This window comes from Mustelus asterias, chromosome 8 (assembly GCF_964213995.1).
Source record: "Mustelus asterias chromosome 8, sMusAst1.hap1.1, whole genome shotgun sequence".
Lineage (NCBI taxonomy): Eukaryota > Metazoa > Chordata > Chondrichthyes > Carcharhiniformes > Triakidae > Mustelus > Mustelus asterias.
In genome coordinates, this window is record NC_135808.1 from 114850473 (window position 1) to 114871957 (window position 21485).

General features: G+C 41.0%; 1 protein-coding gene across 4 annotated transcripts in view; it reads right to left on the reverse strand.

The window, feature by feature from the left end:
- szt2 (SZT2 subunit of KICSTOR complex) overlaps window positions 1-21485 on the reverse strand; it is a 195857-nt gene that overhangs the window by 109358 nt on the left and 65014 nt on the right. For all 4 annotated transcript variants that reach the window (XM_078218778.1, XM_078218776.1, XM_078218777.1 and 1 more), the window contains 8 exons: window positions 17983-18157; window positions 17478-17570; window positions 15211-15292; window positions 13760-14056; window positions 13026-13161; window positions 11702-11818; window positions 6542-6620; window positions 1233-1418 (listed from right to left, as the gene is read on the reverse strand). In XM_078218778.1, the coding sequence (XP_078074904.1) occupies window positions 1233-1418; window positions 6542-6620; window positions 11702-11818; window positions 13026-13161; window positions 13760-14056; window positions 15211-15292; window positions 17478-17570; window positions 17983-18157 (1165 nt within the window). The remainder of the gene's footprint in view (window positions 1-1232; window positions 1419-6541; window positions 6621-11701; window positions 11819-13025; window positions 13162-13759; window positions 14057-15210; window positions 15293-17477; window positions 17571-17982; window positions 18158-21485) is intronic.

Below are 21485 nucleotides of genomic sequence, written 5' to 3' on the forward strand. Positions count from 1 at the left end.
GGGAAAATATGGCTCCGATTCCATACAGAAGGGCGTCACGTGTAAGGATAAGCTCTTTTTTTAGGGTTGAAATGGATCATTAGACTTGAAGTTGTTGCTTCACTTGATTGAAGGCACCTCCCAAAACCACCTTTGGTGTTTCCTCAGTAAGATGTACAAGAGTGTTAACAAGGTGGCCAAATTCAGGATGAATTTACCAAACCCAGGAAGGTACTCCTGGGAGCAGGTGCTTCCTTATGGCCTTCACTTTTTTTATCCAAGGGGTGTAATATCTTTGCTTCTACCCTGTAACCCAAATAGGCCACCTCACTGGTCTGAAAAGTGCATTTTTCCCTTCTCAAACACACTCCAGCATTCTTGAACCTTTTAAATACCTCTTCCAAATTGGCTAAGTGCTCCCATTCTGTGGAACTGGTTATCAGCACGTCGTCTAAATATAGCGCAACTCTGGGTAACCCCTGTAATAAATTGACCATTGCCCGCTGAAAGATCATGCATGACAATGATCCTCCAAATGGTAACCGGGTATACTCATACAAGCCCTTGAGTGTTGACAGCGACATACCTTCAGGATGATTCATCTAATTCAAGCTGCAAGTAAACCAGACTCATACCTAGATTAGCAAATGCTAAACCGCCAGCTAATCTGGCACATTGATCCTCGATTTTGGGCATGGAATATCTGTTGAATTTGGCTGCTCAATTGACAGCTTATAATTGCCGCAAATACAGACTGATTTGTCCGGTTTGATTACAGGAACGATAGATGCGGCCCACTCTGCAAACTGCACCAATCTTAAGATGACAAGGTCTTCAAGGTGTTTAAGTTCCGCTTCCGCCTTCTCTAACACGGAGTAAGGGACTGGTCTTGTCTGGTAGTATTTCAGCGTGGCTTCGGGATCTACGTATGTCTTAGCCCAGAGCCTCTTTACTTATCCTAGTTCGTCTTGGAAAACCTCGGGATATCGTAGGAGGAATTTGCTAAACCCCTTCTCACTCAGTTTGAATATCTCTATCTGGTTTAACTTAATATGTTGGAGCCAGAACCTCTCATCAGGCTTGGTCCTTGTCCGGACTGCTGTGCGTAATCTACCGGAGCCATCATGGTCCCCTTGATTTTAAAGGCCTTTCCTGAATAAGTGGCCTGGCTGGCTGCAGTACACAGTTCCCTATGAATTATGTATTGAGAATAACTCTCTACTCTGCTAGCCACACCTAAAATTTCTTCTCACCTCTTTAAATTTCTCCAGTGATTGCTCCGGACCAAAGACAAACTTTAAAGGAACCTCTTCGCTGTGACATCGCGGCCTGCCCTTTGATCCCAACACATGATCAGACACTTTCTGTAGTGTAGCTAAAGTAATATTTGTTGAATGGCGCAGAGCTGAAACAATCTCATCTTCCAGAAGCCAATGGATCTAAAGAACAGGTGGTAATACAGAATTAGTTAGAAAACCTGTGTAAATTACAGAAGATAAACTTTACAAGGACTTTATGAAATGCATGTACAGAGTTACAATAAAACAAAGTTTACCATTCTCAGACTATTTTAAGTATTATGTAATTTAAATGCCCATCATAATGGTGCAGAACCCAAGGAAATAATTAAAATTAAAATTGATCAATAATTGCACTGCAGCTCAATATCAATAAAAGAGCCAACTAATTGGTATCTCAATCAAGTTGTTATGTTTCACGTGTGTTACTATTAGCAGGTTGTAGGACAAGGGTCATCACAGACAAAGTCAATATTTCCTCAGTCGACAAACAAAGGCATGCTTCAATTAATACCAAGAACGTGAATCTTGACTGATGTTCACTAACTGGGCCACACTGACAGAAATCTTTAAACATGCTTTTGAAAGGTCTTGTGGCCTAACGACCACGTTGTGGGAATAAAATAATTTGAGTCAAACAGCCAGCTCTCGGCCTCTGCAATCTCCCTCACAGCTGGATCTCTTTCTACAGTTTGACAACAAGTTTTCTTAAAATTTACAGAGTGACATTAAAACAAATGCTTTTGACTCAGATTATCAGATTAGTATTATACATGTGCAGGAACAAAATAACAGATGAGACGAGGTATATTACTATGCTTTGAGGATTGGTTAGACAAGGATTGTGGAGTGCACATGACCCCAAGATCATTGGAAACTACAAATATAGGCTTCCACCTAGTGACTGAAGGCCTTGACCTTTGGCACAATGAAGTGATATATGGCTATGCCCCTCTCCACCTAGAAAAACAGTGGCACAATAGGATATTAGCTATGAGGAGAGGTTGGAGAAACTTGATTTGTTCTCACTGGAACGACAGAGGTTGAGGGGTGACCTGATGGGAGTCTGCAAGATTATGAGGGGTACGGATAGAGTGGATAGTCTGAAGCTTTTTACCAGTCAATTACTCAGGGGGGCATAGATTTAAGGTGCGAGGGGTGAGGTTTAAAGGGGATGTACGGGGCAAGTTTTTTTTTTTACAGAGGGTGGTGGGTGCCTGGAACCCGCTGCCGCGGGAGGTAGTGTAAGCAGATACGATAATGACTTTTAAGGGGCGTCTTGACAAATACATGAATAGGTTGGGAATAGCGTGATATGGTCCCCGGAAGGGTAGGAGGTTTTAGTTCAGACGGGCAGGTTTGGAGGGCCAAAGGGCCTATTCCTGTGCTGTAATAATTTTCTTTGTTCTATGTTCACAAACATGCACCATTTCAAACTACCACATTTAACCTACTCAGAAGCTGCAGATCGTGACATACCATATACTTTCTCACAGACTCGATTAGATTATGTTGTGTGCACATGGTAACAGAGTACTTTGAAAATTATAATATATGCAGACAGAGTCAACATGATTTTAATGAAAAGGAAGCCATGCTTGTTAATTGTACTAAAGTTATTTGAGGTTGTAATGAGCAGGGCAGAAAAGGAAGAACGAATGGGTGCAATGTATTTGGATTTTCAGAAAGCATTCAGTAAGACACCACACAAGAGATTGTTACACAAGATTTGGGCTAAGATTAGGGGTAGCATACAAGCATGGATTGAGGATTGGCTAAGGGAGAGAAAACCGAGTCAGAATAAACAAGTTATTTTCAAGATGGCAGGATGCAACTAGTAGCATGCCTCAAGGATTAATGCTTGGACGTCAGTTATTTATAATTTATATCCATGACTTGGATGAGGGGGCTGAGAATGATATATCCAAGTTTGCTAACATTACAAAGCTAGGTGGGAAAGTAAGCTATAAGGAAGGCACCAAGAGACTGCAAAGGGATTTAGGATAAATGAATGGACAAGGAGGTGGGGCAGTGTAAAATTATCCACTTTAGTGGGAAGAATGGAAAACAGAATTGCTTACCAAAAGGTGAGAATCCAATAATAGGAGCTCTAAAGGGTCATCCAGACTCAAAATGTTAGCTCCGTTCTCTCTCCACAAGAACGGTCCTACCTCATATTAAGTTGATCTTTCTCTACACCCTAGCTATGACTGTAACACTACATTCTGCACCCTCTCCTTTCCTTCTCTATGTACGGTATGCTTTGTCTGTATAGCCCGCAAGAAACTATACTTTTAACTGTATACTAATACATGTGACAATAATAAATCAAATCAAAATGCTGTCAGACTTTGCGATTATCCAGCATTTTCTGCTTTGGTTGAGAAACTAGTAAACATTGGTTTTCAGAAGGATTTGAGGATCCTTGTACACAAATAACAAAGTTAACATGCAGGTATAACAAGTAATTTGGAAGGAAAATGGCATGTTAGCCATTGTTGCAATGAGAAGCGTAAGTATGAAGGTCTTGCAGCAATTATATTTGTAGTTCAATTATATTTATATTTTTAAATTTTTTTTTTCTATTATTTTTACTTTCATCATATAGATCTACAGATGAGACCATACCTGGAGTGCGGTGTAAAGTTTTAGTCTCATTAACAGAAGATGTCCATGCCTTAGAGGGGGCTCAATGAAGGTTCATTAAATTGATTCCTAGGATGAGGGGGCTGCCTAATGAGAAGACGTCAAGTAGAATGGGCCGATATTGTCTGGAGTTTTCAATAATGAGAAGTAATCTTATTGAAAAGCATATATATATTTTTAGTAGTTCTGACAGGATGGATGCAGAGATGCTGCTTCCCTCAACTGGAGATTGCAGAACTAGGGCCAAAGTATGAGGATAATGGATATGGAATAAAACATGGATACAAAATTGGCTGAGTGACAGTAAACAGAAAGCAGCAAGATCGTGATTTTTTTTGGATCACAGGAAAGTTTTTAGTGGAGTTCCCAGGAGCTGGTGTTAGGACTCCCGTTCATCCTGATGAATCTTTATGACCTAGACCTTGGGCATACAGGGCACAATTTCAAAATTTGCAGATGAGACAAAACTTGGAAATATTGTAAACAGTGAGGAGGATAGTGTAGCACTTGAAAAGGACACAGACAGATTTGAGCAATGGGTAGACAAGTGACAGATGAAATTTAATGCCAAGAACTGTGAAGTGACTCAATTTAATAGGGAGAATACGGAGAAATATAAAATAAAGGATGTAACTCTAAAGGGGGTGGAGGAGCAGAGGAACCTGTGTGTATATGTACATAAATCATTGAAGATGGCAGGACAGGTTGAGAGCATGATTAATAAAGCATGCATTGTCCTGGGCTTTATTGATAAGGGCACAGAGTACTGTAAGGGGAAAAATACAAGGGAGCACACTTTAAAATGGCAATACAAGAAAGCACACTTTAAAATGGCTGCCTGGCACATAAAGGGTTAACTGGGAAAGAAGCCAAAAGAGCAGACACAGGCTCCTGCTGTTCAGAAATCACTAAGTCAAAACCTAACAGACAAGCCATTTCCAAATCACAGACAGTGACTCATAGCAAACAAACACCTCAGGAAGCCAAGCCAAGGGTCAAAACATCTTTTAAGATAAGGAAACCCCGAAACAAAGAGCTTAGATTAACGTTAGGGAAACGTGGGAAAATATGAATGCGAGGAAACTAATTAGCACCTGAATGAGACAAAACTGACCATTGACAGATACAGACATGAGGAAATGTACCCATTCATATTATGTTAAATGTCTATACCTGCTTGTACTCACTTAAACATGAAGGAAATGTACCCATTCATAAAATGTTAAATGCCTATACCTACTTGTACTCACTTAAACGATGTGATAATGTTCGAATCACCGGTTTACCTATTGTGTAAAGGGTATAAAAATGAACCGCTCCCGACATACTAGTGAGAGAAGGTTTGCTACAGACATGTGCCTTGTCTCCACGGAGCTCCGTTTAATAAATCGTATTTTCTGAATCTCGAAGTCTGACTACTAGTGGATTTTTCCCACAACAGTACAAAAGCAGGAAGATATGTTAAGGCGATGGCCTAGTGGTATTATCATTAGACTATTAATCCAGAAACACAGCTCATGTTCTGGGGACCCCTGTTCGAATGCCCGCCTCAGCAGATGGTGGAATTTAAATTCATTAAAAAATGTCTGGAATTAACAATCTACTGATGACCACAAAACCATTTCTGATTGTCGAAAAAACCCATCTGGTTCACTAATGTCCTTTAGGGAAGAGAATCTGTGTGGTGGAGGCAGTTCATGCTTTCAAGAGGGAATTGTTTCATTATCTGAAAAGGGGGAGAAGGCAAGGGAATGGAACTAGGTAAATTGCTCCTTTGAAGAGCCAGGACAGACACAATGGGTTGAATGGTCTCCTTCTATGGTGCAACCGTTCTGTGGATTAGCCGTGTAAGATGAGGAGAAATGTCTTCATTCCATGAGAGCCGCGAATCATTGGCATTCTCTTCCTAGAGGATCTGGATGCTCAGTTAATGAGCATATCCAATATGGAGATAAATAGTTTCTTAATCATTAATGAAATTAAGGGTTTTTCCTGGTGGCCAGGAATGTGGACTAAATCCAAAAATTCAGCCGTGATCCTTCTGAATGGCGGAGCAGACCCGATGAACGGAATTCCTCATTACTGCTCCTATTTCTTACGCTTTATGTAAAATCCACCTCTCTGGCTAAGCTTTTTGTGCCCTCACTTAATATCTCATTTGGTTTGGCATAACGTGTGTCTGATTATACTTTTGTGAAGTGCTTTGGCACATTTTTATATGTTAAAAGGCGCAACATAAATGCAAGCGCTTATTGTTACATGTACTTAAAACGTGAGGGTGTTATCTGAAAACATTAGCAGAAACCGTGATCTCACCTTGATCCTCTTGGGAGCGTTCATTTTTCATCCCTATTAGCTAAAGCAGGGACAATGGGAAACATGTAGGAAATTCTGCCTCTTGATAGGTATCATACAGTAAAAAGCAACTGGATGGAGGACACTTAACACAACTTTTGTACTTTGCACCGGAATGTATTAAATATGGGTAAAATTCCAAACTCTTAGAACTATGAGTTCTGCACCATGCTGATACAAGGCGAACTAATGGAACCAGTGTACCTTGCTAAAGCACTCAATAGATTGCTTACAACTCAGTAATTACTGTTTCTTGACAATACCTCCTCCATTGTAGCGAGAACAGCTTGTTTGTGCAACGGGGGCAGCTTGGACAGCGGGTCACACAAAGCCTCTGCAATCCTGAAATAAAGTAACACAAAAGCTCAAGGATGTGGAGACATCTACTTAAGACAGAGATCAGTTAAAAAGACATATCCTGTAAACACCAAGCAGCAGATTTCCTGCACCTGGGTTATTGGATCGTCCTGACACAATGGATACAGGAAAATCTGTTTAGCCGGAGCATAAGAGCACAAAAAAAACTGCCTGATTTCCATCCCTTCATTTAAATAGTGGGACAATTAGCTGAGCTCCCTCACGGGCAAGAGCTCCTGCCTACCCAGTTCTCCTGGAATATCAGTGCTTAAGAGATCCTATTGCCTCAGATGCAAAAAGAGGAAACTCCACTCCTTATGCTTTGGACTAGTCACATACTCTTTTCACATATATGATCTGATTGAAGTCAGAAGAGATTGGTACAGCTTATTGCAGATTTCCCTTATGTACAAGTAAGTTGTTCCAGGGCAATATGTCACGGTTCATTGTAATAGAGTAAGCCAAGTTTTTAATATAAATTTATCAATCACATGCATTCGGACAAGTTCTTTGACCAATTCAAATTAAGGTGGATACAAAAGGGAGTTTTCTTTAACCTGTTACCTCACAAGAACTACATGATCTTCTTCATTGACTAGTTTTAAGGAGCCAAAACTTCATATCAGTCCTCCAATCTTTTCCCCCCATAGTTAGGAAGAAATGCCCTAATAGCGCAAAAGAACAAAAATAAGTTATTGGTGATTTGCACTGAAGACATTCCGTAAAGGCCTATGTATGCACCAAAGGAGTGTCCAATAAGCAGAATGGTAATTTAAAAAAGTGTTTTAATATGGAGATTACACATTGTGGCAGCCTACAATATTTTCCCCTCCATCTATGTGAGTGAAAGAAAGAACTTGCATTTACAGAATGCCTTTCCCAATGATAGGATGCCCCAAAGCACAACCAATGAAATATCTTCAAGTGTAAGCAAGGTCCCACAAGCGATGAGATTCAGGAATTAAGCCGACAGTACGGTGCAAGTGCAGCAATACTGCAGTCGTAAACAACTGGGAATTCTTCTTTAAAATGAGGGCTGGTACAAAAAAAATAGAGGGGCAGCATTTAAACAAAGGAGAAAAATACTTGCAAGGAACGTCAAGGCAGCAAAGGAAGGCAATTGTGGGGAACAAAGCTGTGGTGGGAGTTTCAGAAACACTACTGAAGATGAAAATAAATACAATACTCATGGTGGCACAGTGTTTAGCACTGCTGCCTCACAGCGCCAGGGACCCGGGTTCAATTCCCGGCTTGGGTCACTTTATGTGCAGACTCTGCACGTTCTCCCCATGTCTGCGTGGGTTTGCTTCGGGTGCTCCGGATTCCTCCCACAATCCGAAAGGTGTGCTGGTTAGGTACATTGGCCATGCTAAATTCTCCCTCAGTGTATCCAAACAGGAGTGGAGTGTGGAAACTAGGGAATTTTCACATTAACTTCATTGCAGCTTTTTTGTGGCACTAATAAATAAACTATAAACATAAACATTCAGGGCTTAAGAGTGTTTAGTAAAGGACAGATTGGATAAAAAGGGAAGTGATTTAACCTTGTGTTTCAGGGTCACCTTGGCGATGAAAGAAGTGATCCAGTGGAAGAAAGTAACTTACAAATGAACTGCTATAGTTAGGGTCCTTGAATACTAAAAAAAAAATCAAGCTAAAACAGGAGTCTGCTAAGGACTCCCTGTACAGAATAAATAGGATAATTTGCACTATGAAGAGATGGGAAGTCAGTTAAAAAAAGCAGGAAAGCTATTTTAGTGGGAGACTTTAATCAGTCTAATTAGTAACTGGGGGAAAAAAACCAAGGCCCAAATTTATGGGAAGGCAGGGAGGGAGCGAGGAGCACAGTTGCCAGGGGAGGGTGACAAGAAATCCCAGGAATTATTTAACACAGGAACTCATCGTAACTTTCTTCTTCCATTTCCCGACTGACAGCTGGCCAGATTGTCTGTCTGGGTAGGCGGTGGATAAGAAAGCCAGCAGCAGAAGGCCACATTTCCTCCAGAGAAATGCTGGCTCCCTTTTGGTCTCTGTGGATCGCCAGACTTAAAGTGTCACAATTTGAACACTGCCAAGTTCATGATGGATGTCTCTTGCTGCCGATATTAATTGGAAATATAAATGGAAGAAGCAGGATATTACGGTAGGATTGGGGAGGTTGGGAGCCTAGCAATCAGAAGATCAGTGCTTGGTGGGGTGGGTGCAGAGTGGAGTGATGGGAAGGAGGCAGATCATGGTCCAGGGGCTCAGGATTGTGGTTGGGGCAGTGGGGCTGGTGCAGTGGGGGTTGGCTACTGTAGCAGCGAGGAGAGGTTGTGATTTGCTTGAAGGTTGGAGTGGTGCTGGAAGTACTCTTCCGCCTCCTAGCTCATTAAATACACAAGAAAAATAACTCTTCCTATCACTAGAATGGTGGAGGAGGGGGAGTGAGTTTTGTAGCCACCACAGAAAAATAATTACTAATATGATCTGGCTGTCAGAAATATTGAAGACCAGGAGCCAGGGACATAACCTTGAAAAAATTAAATTGAATGCAATGAGGGAGGAACTGAATGACACGAATGGAGGGGAATTATTTGCAATATTTCACCCAAGAGAAGTGAAACATCTTTAAAGGTATCATGCTGAACATGCAGGAAAAGCACCTTCCCGTGACCAGGAGTGTTAACTAAACAAACATGGACCTAAAAAAGGTAAAGTTTATTTATTAGTCACAAGTAGGCTTACATTCATACTACAATGAAGTTACTGTGAAAATCCCCTAGTCGCCACACTCTGGCACCTGTTCGGGTACACCGAGGGACAATTTATCATGGCCAATTCACCTAACCTGCACATCTTTGGACTAAGAAATTAACAAATTAAAAATAAGATAAAGAGGAAAGTGGCCAGTGCAGGGAGCACTTTCTCCAGAGTAGGGAGAAAGGGTTCACTGGGATAAATACAAAAATGCAGAAACATGTTAAAAACACAGCGATGAAAGACCTGGAAAAAGACTTAACAGTTGAGCATGAGCATATCAGTAAAACAATGATTTTGTTAGCACAATGGCAACAGGGTGATTAATGAAAAAACATGAAAAGTGGAAAATAAATGGACCTGAAACTGAGGGTGAGCAAAAATAGTAAGTATTTTGAATGACTACCCAAGTTTTCAGAAACACTACCACTCTGGAACAAAAATATAATGCCAAGCCAGTAAGTTTCTCGTTTCCTCCATGAAAATATAGCTCGTTAAGTCGGTTTCTCTCTCCACAGCTGCTGTCAGACCTGCTGAGTATTTTAAGCATAGATGGTACTTACCCCAGGTTGCTGAGAAAGACAAAAAGGCGATTTGTGAGGCACTTCTGAGGGAATCAATAGATTGGGGGGGGGGGGGGGGGGGGGGGGGGGGCTAATTTGATGTCTATTTTCAAAAAGGCTGACACAAAAGAGCAAAGATGTGGAGATGCCGGCGTTGGACTGGGGTAAACACAGTAAGAAGTTTAACAACACCAGGTTAAAGTCCAACAGGTTTATTTGGTAGCAAAAGCCACTTTTTGGTAGCAAAAGAGCAAACACAGACAACCACAGATCATTAGAAATACAAACAGAAATGCTGGAAAACAGTTCACATTTCAAGTCCAAAGATGTGCGGGTTAGGTTGATTGGCGATGTTAAATTGCCCCTTAGTGTCCCTGAGTGCGTTAGTTAAAGGGATTAGTGGGGTAAATATGTGGGGTTATGGGGATACGGCCCAGGTGGGATTATTGTCGATGCAGACTGAATAGGCTGAATGGCCTCCTTCTGCACTGTGGGGATTCTATGATTCTGTGAAGTCCATATGAAGCTTCCACACAGCCATTAGCTTTACTTTCGCTCCAAGTTAAATAAAACAAAAAGAGGTAAACTGAAGGATCATTTGTACAACAACAATCTAGTTGATAGAACAAAGAGCTTTGACAAAGGGTCATCTGGACTCGAAACATCAGCTGTTTTCTTACAGATGCTGCCAGGCCTGCTGAGATTTTCCAGCGTTTTTTCTTTTGATTTCAGATTCCAGCATCCGCAGTAATCTGCTTTTATCTCGGGATGGGCATTGATTGCTGTCCTAGTCAGCAAACCCACATCCCTTGAATGAGTTAAAAAAAAACTTCTTCTAGGAATTAACGCCCAAGTGTAGTATAGTAAGCCGTATAATTTGCATTTTGACTTTCAATAAGATAAAGTTTAACACAAAAGTCTATCAAATTAAACTCAAAGCTCTGAGGTTTGGGGTAAAGTCTGGAAAGGCAAGATAAATGATGAGGGTAAGTATCGCTGAGGCTTTACTGGCATTCTTTATGAATCTTCAGCACTGTCTCCAATTGTTACTAAATTAATTCCTTCCTTAAGATCATATTTTGAAGAGTCCTGTTTGTCAGTCAGTTAGAAAACCTGAAATTCTAAGCTAGGCATGGCCTCGAACAAGAATTCTTGTGGTGCAAACTGCTAGCATGTGTCATATGGTGGAAAATAAATCACTTTTGATTGGAATATTACATTGGCAAAAGATTTTCACAAACCACAGCAGAGTTTCGTACAGTCGGCTTAATATTTTATTCTGGGATATACTGCTGATATTTTGTATTTTTCACTTTGGAAACAGTATGTGGCTCATACTGACAATCCCAAATTTAAATAAAGTTTAAAAGTTTATTTATTAGTCACAAGTAGGCTTACATTCACACTGCAATGAAGTTACTGTGAAAATCCCCTAGTCACCATACTCGGCGCCTGTTCGGGTCCACTGAGAGAAAATTTAGCATGGCCAATTCAGCTAACCTGCACATCTGTGGACTGTGGGAGGAAACCTGAGCAGCCGGAGGAAACCCACACCGACACAGAGAAATGTGCAGACTCTGCATAGACAGTGACCCAAGCCGGGAATTGAACCCTGGTCCCTGGCACTGTGAGGTAGCAGTGCTAACCACTGTGCCACTGTGTCACCCCTAGATAGTAAAATAGATTGTGCACATTCTGATAACATGCTGAGCAACAATCGCAACTGGATAAATTATTTTAAAATTAGTTCTCAGCAGACTATACCTTTCATCTGTGGTAGAGACAAGTCGATCCATATTTTGCATTATCTCGTCATCAGATCGATATGACGACGGTTGCCCTGGTGATCGGTTCATAGAGCTGCTGCTTTCAGATGTGTACCTTGGGATGGTGAGAATGTTGCAAAGAGTTACACACACAAATCAATCTGCAATAGCACAGCTTTCCTTGAGAAAAGTACTACAAAGTCAATGTAGCCTGAAATTGAGTATCACACACAGACATCTGCTCATGTCTCGGACAACTCTATAACTCAAGCACAGCTTGGGCAAGCAAATGGATTTCCACTTATTGCTACACACCCACATACACAATCTAAATGACAACACTGTGTTACCAGCTGTCTGATTACTGCGGCCTCATAGTGGATGCAGCTCATGAGACTAGACATGTTTTAGTAAGTTGCTTCCACCGGCTGGGGGGACAACAACAAAGGTTACATGTGTAAGATGATCACCAAAAGAAGGAGAAGCAGGATAAAATGCCTTTATACAGAGGGCAGTTAAATCGTGAAATTATTTGTCAGAACTTGCTCAGCATAGTCCATTCACTTTTTTGAAAGGGAGTTCATGCTTGATAAGAGACACATTAGAGAATACAGGGAGCGAGAAGCAGACTGGGATTAAACTGGGTGGCTCATATGGGGAAATTCAGCAGTGAAATCATGATGGGTGAAATCTCTGTTTTTGTGTCATAATGTTAGAATCATAGAATCCATACAGTGCAGAAGGAGGCCATTTGGTCCCTCGAGCCTGCACCAACAACAATCCACCCAGGCCTATCCCCATAACTCCATGTATTTACCCTACTAATCCCCCTGACACTAAGCAGCAATTTAACATGGCCAATCAACCTAACTCGCACATCTCTGGAGCATGGGACGAAATTGGAGCACCCAGAGGAAACCCACGCAGACACAGATAGTGCAAACTCCATGCAGACAGCCACCCAAGCCCGGAACTGAACCTGGGTCCCTGGTGATGTGAGGCAGCAGTGCCAACATCTCTGCCACCATGTCACCCTGTGACCTTTTATTAAAAGCATTGATTGTTCATTGGATTGTTTTCCAGAAGAGTGACCCAGACTTTACATCAAAGATCATATCTGAAACTTTATCAAAATGTCTGCCTTGACTCAATGATAGCACTCTTCATTCAGAGTCAGAGAGACGTGAGCTCATAATAGGCTAACATTCTAGATTAGGTGTTAAACAGAGGTCCTGTCTGCTCTCTCAGATGCAATAGTCACTCATATTACTATGTACTCCACAGCTGAGGCTTGCAAAACTGATAATAGATTCTTGACCTACCTGTGGTGGTTTACATGGGGAGGCATAATCTCAACTTCTAAAGGAAGAGTCAGCACAAAAATGTCCAGCGTGACAACTAGGTCATTCAGATCAATTGATTTGACTGGGAAGTTCTCCAGGCAGCTGATAATTTCACCTAAATGAAAACAGTGCAACAATTAGAGAGAGTTTCCTGTGTTATAACCAATCATCAATGGGATGGGAAATCGATGCTCCAGGTAGTACAAGAGTTTTGTAATGTTCCAGATCCAAGTAGCTTATTCGCCGCGGAGGAACAGATAATTTACCAGTTCCAACGTATTTCAGACTCACCTGCCCCAGGTAATCTCAGACAGACAATGTAAGAGGTCCTGTTAGTGTGCATACTGACCACTCATTACTGGTCGATAATATGAACAAGGTAACACTTGAAATGACTGTCACTGCCACCGCACTATATAAGATAGTACTACTGTGCAGCAAGTATAATTCCTGTGCTGAGTGACATTACCAGGGTTTACATCTAAACTGCTCCTCATTAATATTATGTCAGCACAAGGAGACAGTCGGGTAGAAGAGCAGGGGAAAAGAGAAAGCCAAGAGCCTTCAACTCATAGATAGCACATAAAAGCCAGTCAGCAGGATTTCAGTCCATCCTTTCAATGACAGGGAATGGAAGTAAATTGAAATATAAGCTGCAACAAGAACACATTATTCCCCAAGTTTCTCACTTAAAAACCAAGCTCTTCACTTACCAAGGCAAGTAGGCAGTGACTCCACTGGTATGGATTCCACTGAGAATGGTCCGTGACACTTCTTCCCGCCAAGTGAGCAAGTAAGATGAACAAATAATGGTGGCATTTCCTGGTCAGAAAAGTCTTGCTCATTTAAAGAGTCTCCCCCAAGAACACTGAACGAATCATCATCCCTATTCACAGTGTTGGTATCTGAGAGTGAATCTATATCCTGTAACTCTTTGTCAGATCTTTCCCGATATTCCACCTCCAGATCTGGATCACTCTCGGTCACTATGCCACAGCCAGATGTATTCCCTATTGGATTCCAGAAAGTGAAGTCACAACAATGCAAATACTGAAGTTAATTTATCCTAGAAAGACCTCAAAGCCTAATATTTAAAATTCCAGCTGACAGCTCCCAAATGAAATGGTTGTTACTGGATGCAAACCTAAAATATTGGCAATGGAATTCAGGAATCATACCTGTCAAAATAATATTTTTGAAGACGGTGTAGTACATGTGCAGACCAGATGGGCTGAATGGCTTCCTTCTGCACTATAAAGATTCTTTATGTTAGAAGAGGTTGGAGAAACTTGATTTGTTTTCACTGGAATGACGGAGGTTGAGGGGCGACCTGACAGAAGTCTACAAGATTAAGAGGGGCATGGACAGAGCGGATAGTCAGAAACATTTTTCCCAGAGTGGAAGAGTCAATTACTAGGGGGCACAGATTTAAGGTGCGAGGGGCAAGGTTTAAAGGAGATGTACGAGGCAGGTTTTTTTACACAGAGAGAGGTGGGTGCCTGGAACTCGCTGCCAGGGGGGGGGAAGTAGTGGAAGCAGATACGATTGTGACTTTTAAGAGGCGTCTTGACAAATACATGATGGGATGGGAATGGAGGGATATGGTCCCTGGAAGGGTCAGAAGTTTTAGTTAAGTCAGGCAGTATAGTCAGTGCAGGCTTGGAGGGCTGAAGGGCCTGTTCCAGTGCTGTAATTTTTTTGTTCTTTAACACTATCATTTCATCTTAGCATTGAGTAGGAATCATGACCAGACTATTGTAATGCCCTTCAGCATTACAATGGTGGTTTTGAATTTCCCAGGATAAATTGAGAAACTTTAAACCAATTCCCAATGAGTGCAGCTCTTAAATCTGCTCAAATTGGAACTAGCACTCTGACAATTCAGGTTACTATGGGAAAGGGAAATTACATTATGATGCAACAGGAAATTAAGTTTGAAAGTAAGTCAAATTATTGGCTGTGATTTTGGAATTTTACTCTGTAGTCAACTCATTTCATTTAACATGCAAGTGGTAGATGCAGACAATAGCCACAATATCTGGAATAAACTCCATTCCCCAAGTTAATCCGTAAACTACTGATTCAGAACCTAACAATCAATTAGATCAGTGAATGCAACTGACCATTAAACCACGACACACCTCAGAATTCCCAAGCACCTTACCCTCCTCTCCTGCATTCTCCAACTCGGACAGGTCATTTTCTTCACTCTGTTTTCGCTCCCTTCCATCTTGATAAATCTCTTCCTACACATTTCGGAACAAAGTGCATTTAAGAAAATCTCAATCAGAGCAGCCCCAGGTCTTCTCAGTCAATGCTGGTAGACATGATTAGATTTCCACTTTTTTTTTAAAAAAAGGCACATGGCTTTAAATACAGGTCAATGGTCTGGGCCTTCTGAATGGGGATGTATTCAGAGGAACATGACTTTTGTCCCTCTCAGAAATGCACCCCTCGCCCCATCCATGTGAGACAAGCTCCTTAGTCTTCCAGAGCCATTGGTCCTGACTGGGGGAACTGGAAATTCCCCGTTAGGGACCTGTTGCAGTGGGAAGAAGAAAACAGTTATAAAGCTAACAATTTTTAAAAAAACAATTTGATGCTGCTGATAGGGTATGTGCTTACTGAGATTTGACACAATTATTCTCAAATCCTTCTCTGATTAAGGAACACTGCCATCTAACAGGCAGCCATTGTCCAGCATTCAACAGGGCGGGTGTTTCCCTGGTTAGCATGATATTTCTTAACACGCACATTTTATACAGGCAGATCCATCCTGCTGAAAAGGAAACAGTGTAGAGTTAGGGAAATAGCAAAGCGTATCCCCAACCTTGTTTCAAACCATACATGCTGGAAAACTAGGGAATAAAACCAGAAAGCATAGCCCATTCTGTACATTAATACACATAGTAACCTCACTATTGTAGCACAGCATGTTCTTTAAAAAAAGAAGTCCCACAAATACTGGAGAAAGTTGCTGTCAGATTAGTTAAAAAGAAATCAATCTGGAAAAGGGTAGAAAAGGTTGGAAATTATATCCCCTGGTGATTCCGCACCTTTGGTTAAACTGACTCTGCCTTAACTCTTTAGAACTCCCTCCCTAAATCTCTCTACCTTGCTACTTCCAGCCCTGCCTTTTAATGTCTCCTCAATTCTTTTGTCTGGTCTCTTCCAACTCCTATTCTTGCCTGGTGCTATTTCCCTTTGGGCTATTTTACTATGTTAAAGGTGCTGCACAAATTTTACAACGTAGTTGCTAAGCAGATTATATCAAGATGCTGAAAAAAATCACAAATGGGGAACACCACCTTTAAATGGTATCTCCCTCTCCCTATCCCACCAGCGATTTAACATTGCACGATACAGAGCGCATCTGGGAAACTGCAATAAACATATGTAACGCTTGTAAGTTACCAACAGAAGGAATCTAATGCAGGCTAGTTCCATACTGCCTCTTTCAATGGTATCAGTTTTCCATGAACAAGAATGCTAGTCTGCAATTCGAGAAGAAAATGAAAAGTAAACTCATGCATAAGGTCTCATCTCCAGACTTATCGAAGTGGGTTTTGGGACCTGCTGCTGCTATTGAGATCAATTTGGGGGCGGCACGGTGGCACAGTAGTTAGCACTGTTATCTCACAGCTCCAGGGACCAGAGTTCAATTCCGGCCTCGGGTCACTGTCTGTGTGGTGTTTGCACATTCTTCCAGTGTCTGCGTCGGTTTCCTCCCACACTCCAAAGATGTGCGGGTTAGGTTGATTGGCCATGTTAAGTTTCCCCTTAATGTCAGGGGGATTAGCACAGTAAATATGTGGGGTCATGGGGATAGGGCCCGGGTGAGCCCGTCAGCGGTGCAGGCTCGATGGGCCAAATGGCCTCTTTCTGCACTGTAGGGATTTGAAGATTCTATTGAATTTAGTTTTCCAATCTTCTTCACTATCCCATAATCTGTGTTGGAAAATCCACACATAACTGTCAGTTCGGGACAGGTTTACGCAACTACAGTTCTGCAATGCACAAGTTCCCTGCCAGCAGTCATCATCGCAACACTCACAATGAGAACAGCCAAGTGAATTAAGTACTGTGAATCTGCCATTGTCCATGAAACATACCCTGAATAAATTAAAAGGAAAAAATTAAAGTGGAAAAGCACATCCTTTGTGAGGTTTAACCCCATTTGTAAGCAGATAACGTTTTTAATCAGGCAGCATTGTCAATCTGTCCCTCAATGTCCTTAACAAAATGGCTGATTTGCATATCTCTTTGGGAATTGCCACGGTTTGTAACCATATAATATGATTTGTGACTTACAGTGCAGACAATCTGCATATCTCATTAGTAGAGCAAATTATAGCCTAACATCATTTCTTTTCTAAAATCTCTGACTCAAATCCCAATTATCGTGCATGCTTCAGGTCATTGCAAACTTGCCTCTTTCTTAGCTGAAGGAGGACAGTAAAAGAAGTAATAAGGGTTTGAAGGCACTGTCTTGAAATGCTGTCGTCCAATCTCAAGGAATTTGTCCTGAAAAGACATGTTGCAAAGCAAAAATGAGGTAAAAATTAAGATCTACATGAAAAGATTAATTTTAACCAGTTACTTATTTTAATTTTAAGCATACTGCTCATCAAAAGATTTGCCAAATGAAAGACCATTAGTTGAGCATTTGTAATCAAGTTAAAATCTAATACATTCTTCACTCCAATCAGCCCAGTACTGAACATTGCTACTGGATGTGCTGAATGTGATTATTTGCAAAAAGCCTCACCTTTATTTGATATCATCCCTTTAATCTTATACTCCCATTCCACCTTCAAAACTTATTTCTGAGCACTTTAAGAATGATGATGCACCCCTCCTCCATCTGCACTGTTTTAATAATTGCTCTATTGTCCTTATATTAATACGAGTTCTGGAAGTTGCTGCTTTGTAATACCTGAATGATATTGTGCAAGTTGGGGTAGACCTCACATTGTTGGCTGGACTGAAGAAGGGATAGGGAAAATTCTGGATAGATCTTCTTCGCTTTTGGTTCTTCATGCGTTACCGGAGAGGCAACACTGGACTGGACACTCTTCAAATCTTGTTCACTGAGGTCTTCCGTCTCTATACTGATAACAGAACATTATCAAGTCATTATAGAAATTAAAATCCAGCAATACAAACATCACAATTGTTTACAAGATCCTTTGCATCGAGAACAGATCCATTCCCAGTCAATACCAAGTACTAACTCTAATACTATAACTTCTCTGGTATCCTCCCAAAATTGAATGACTTGTTCATTCGTCTGTGCGAACATACATTAAATATTTTGCATATGTTGAGCAGTGGTGTCTGTTTTCATGCCTGTGAAGTGTTAAGCAAAGTTTAATTGCAATCGAGGTGCTATATAAATATGAGGTGGTGGTAGTAATGATAGTTGATATCATCTGAAACTCTGCCAACTATATACTAACTTGCATTAAGTCCCGTCCATTCATCACTCCTGTGTTCACTGACCTAAGCTGGCTCCTGGTTAAGCAATGCCTCAATCTTAAAATTGTCAAAGCCCTCAATTACTTCATGCCTCCCTATTTCTGTAATTGCCTCCAGCCCAACGACCCTCTGGGATAAAACCAAAATACTGCGGATGCTAGAATCTGAAACAAAAACAGAAAATGTCGGAAAATCTCAGCAAGTCTGACAGCATCTGTGGGGAACGAATAGAGCCAATGTTTTGGGACTTTCAGACCTCTGACGAAGGGTCATCCAGACTTGAAACGTTGGCTCTATTCTCTCCCCACAGATGCTGACAGACCTGCTGAAACCCTTTGAGATATCTGAATTCCTCTAATTCTGGATTCTTGAATATCCCAAATATTATTCGCTCCACCATTGGCAACCATACCTTCAGTTTCCAAAGCTCTAAGATCTGGAATTCCCTCTGCAAACATCTCTGCCTCTCCACTTCTTTTTTCCTTTAAGGTGCTCCTCAAAATTTACCTCTGTAGCTAGCTTTTGATCATTCATTCTCCCTTTTCATGTGGCTCGGTGTCAAATTTCACTTTAAAATGTTTTTGTGAACCGCTTTGGAACATTTTATTACATTAACTGTGCTGTATAAATACTAGTCATTGTTGCTGACAATCTGACAAAGGCTAATCATTAATAACAAGAAGCTTCTGAGATATCCACAGCCACTTTATATTGTTCAGCAAGGCTGACATGGAAGCAGTAACTAAGAAAAACGTCAGTGTGATTAGTTACTGCTTCATCCCACAACATGATCACCCGTCAAACAAGGACAAAACAAATTCTCCCCAAGAGAATTTCCTGTGACATATTTAATCTCATTCATTGCAGGTTCCCCCCACACCCGCAATTCAAAAAAAAAAAATCGGGTGAAGGAAATCTGCATTTAAACTGATTCAGAAAGTTTTAAGAAGAATTTCAGTTTGCCAGGCAATATAAAGCTGCAGCAACATCAGTCACGTCAGCCTATTGAACAGACATGATTATCAAGTTAATGGTCATTTATCACTTTGAGATTTCAGGATCAGGACAGTGTTCACAGGGCATGTAACTCCCAGCTGAAATTTATGAAGCAGTAATACAGTATAATTCAACTCACACCAGCTGCTATCAGCTTCATCACCTTTTTTTCTCCAGTTTATTGCTTCAATCAAATTCACATATGGCAATTTAAAACTGTTTCATTAGCATGAACCAACTTCCAGGGAGACGTGGAGACTTTGATTTGGTAACAATTCAAACAAAAAGCTACGAGAAGATTCGACGGTCGCTAAGATCCAGGAGCAAATTTGAGTGAAATCACGGAGACAGCTGGGCCAAGTCACAGACCCGTTAATGGAAATATTAAAGGCTTTGAAAATTACAAAAGGAGTTGATACGGAAGACGTAGAGAAGATATTTCCACTTGTGGGAGGCCAAACCGAGAGGTCATAAATATGAAACAGTCACCAATAAATCCAACAGGGAATTCAGGAGAATCCTCACTACCCAAAGAGAATGTGGAATTCGCTTCAACACGGAGTGGTTCAGACAAGTAGCATAGATGTATTTAAGCAGAAGCTACGCGAGTACATAAAGGAAGACAAGAATGCTGATGGGGCTTGAGGGAGAGATGGGAAGAGGTTCGTGTGGATAAATGGCAGCGTAGATTGCAAGTTTCTGTGCTATAAAGTCTACGTAACTGTGACTCAAATGTGCTCACGCATGCTGTCATCTTTCAGAGTTAAAGGCACACACAATGGTTTTATTTGCAAAGTTGCTCAGGATCAAAGCATTCTTATATCAACTATTTCTATCATAATTCTAAGGGACACAACTTACAAATAAGGGAGGAAGGTTGGATAGAATTTTAAGTTCCACTGAATGCTTCTTCAGGTTTCTTTTTTACTCGCTACCTGAATGCACATGGTAAACTATCACCATGCGCCTTCACTTGACAGTCTGATTCGACTTATTCTTGTTGATATTCAAATACTCCCAGGCCTTCATGAGTTCATAAGGTACAGGAGCAGAATTAGGCCATTCGGCCCATTGAGTCCGCTCCACCGTTCGAACATGGCTGATATGCTCCTTATCCCCAAAACCTTTCAACCCATTATCAATTAAAAATTTGTCTAACTTCTCCTTAAATTTACTCATTGTTCCAGCATTCACTGCACTTCGGGGTAGTGAATTCCAGATTCACAACCCTTTGGGAGAAGTAGTTTCTCCTCAACTCTGTTTCAGATTTGCTACCTCTTATCCAATGACCTCTCGTCCGAGAATGCCCCACCAGTGGAAACATCTGCTCCACGTCTACTTTATCCATACCTTTTATCATCTTGAATACCTCAATTTGATTTCCCCTCATTCTTCTAAATTCCAGAGTATAGGCCTAAACTGTCCAATCTTTCTTCATATGATTAACCCCTCATCTTTGGAAAACCCTTCACTGCTGTTCTTTTCACAACCATGACTACGCTAAAGTTTGAATGCAGTCATTTATTTGCAAGTCTAAAGGTAAAGGCCTTTACTTCTATTTTAAAACTCTGCTGCATTTCAAGCTGTCGGTTTGTCAAAACTGTATATCTCAAGCATGTCAGTGTGGATGTGAACTTCCGAGAACAAAATAGTAAGAATAAAAAGTGAAGCCATCTTGACAGAACCCCACAAAACCATAGTTGTATCTTTGGATAGCATGCAGCATCCTTTATTAGAAGTGAACATAAATATTTTTAGTACAATTGTTAGGTTTATTGCCTTCGTATTGTCTTCTTTATTCTTTGATAAACTTCATTCATAGATAAGAAGTTCCCTTAAACTACGAGGAAACTAAATGGAAAATAAAACCACCCAGGGAGACTCTGTCCATTTTTTTAAAGTTTGGGTCATGTACAGGTCAAGTGGATTCCCCTGTGCTGAATAAGATCTTACTGAGCCACACCC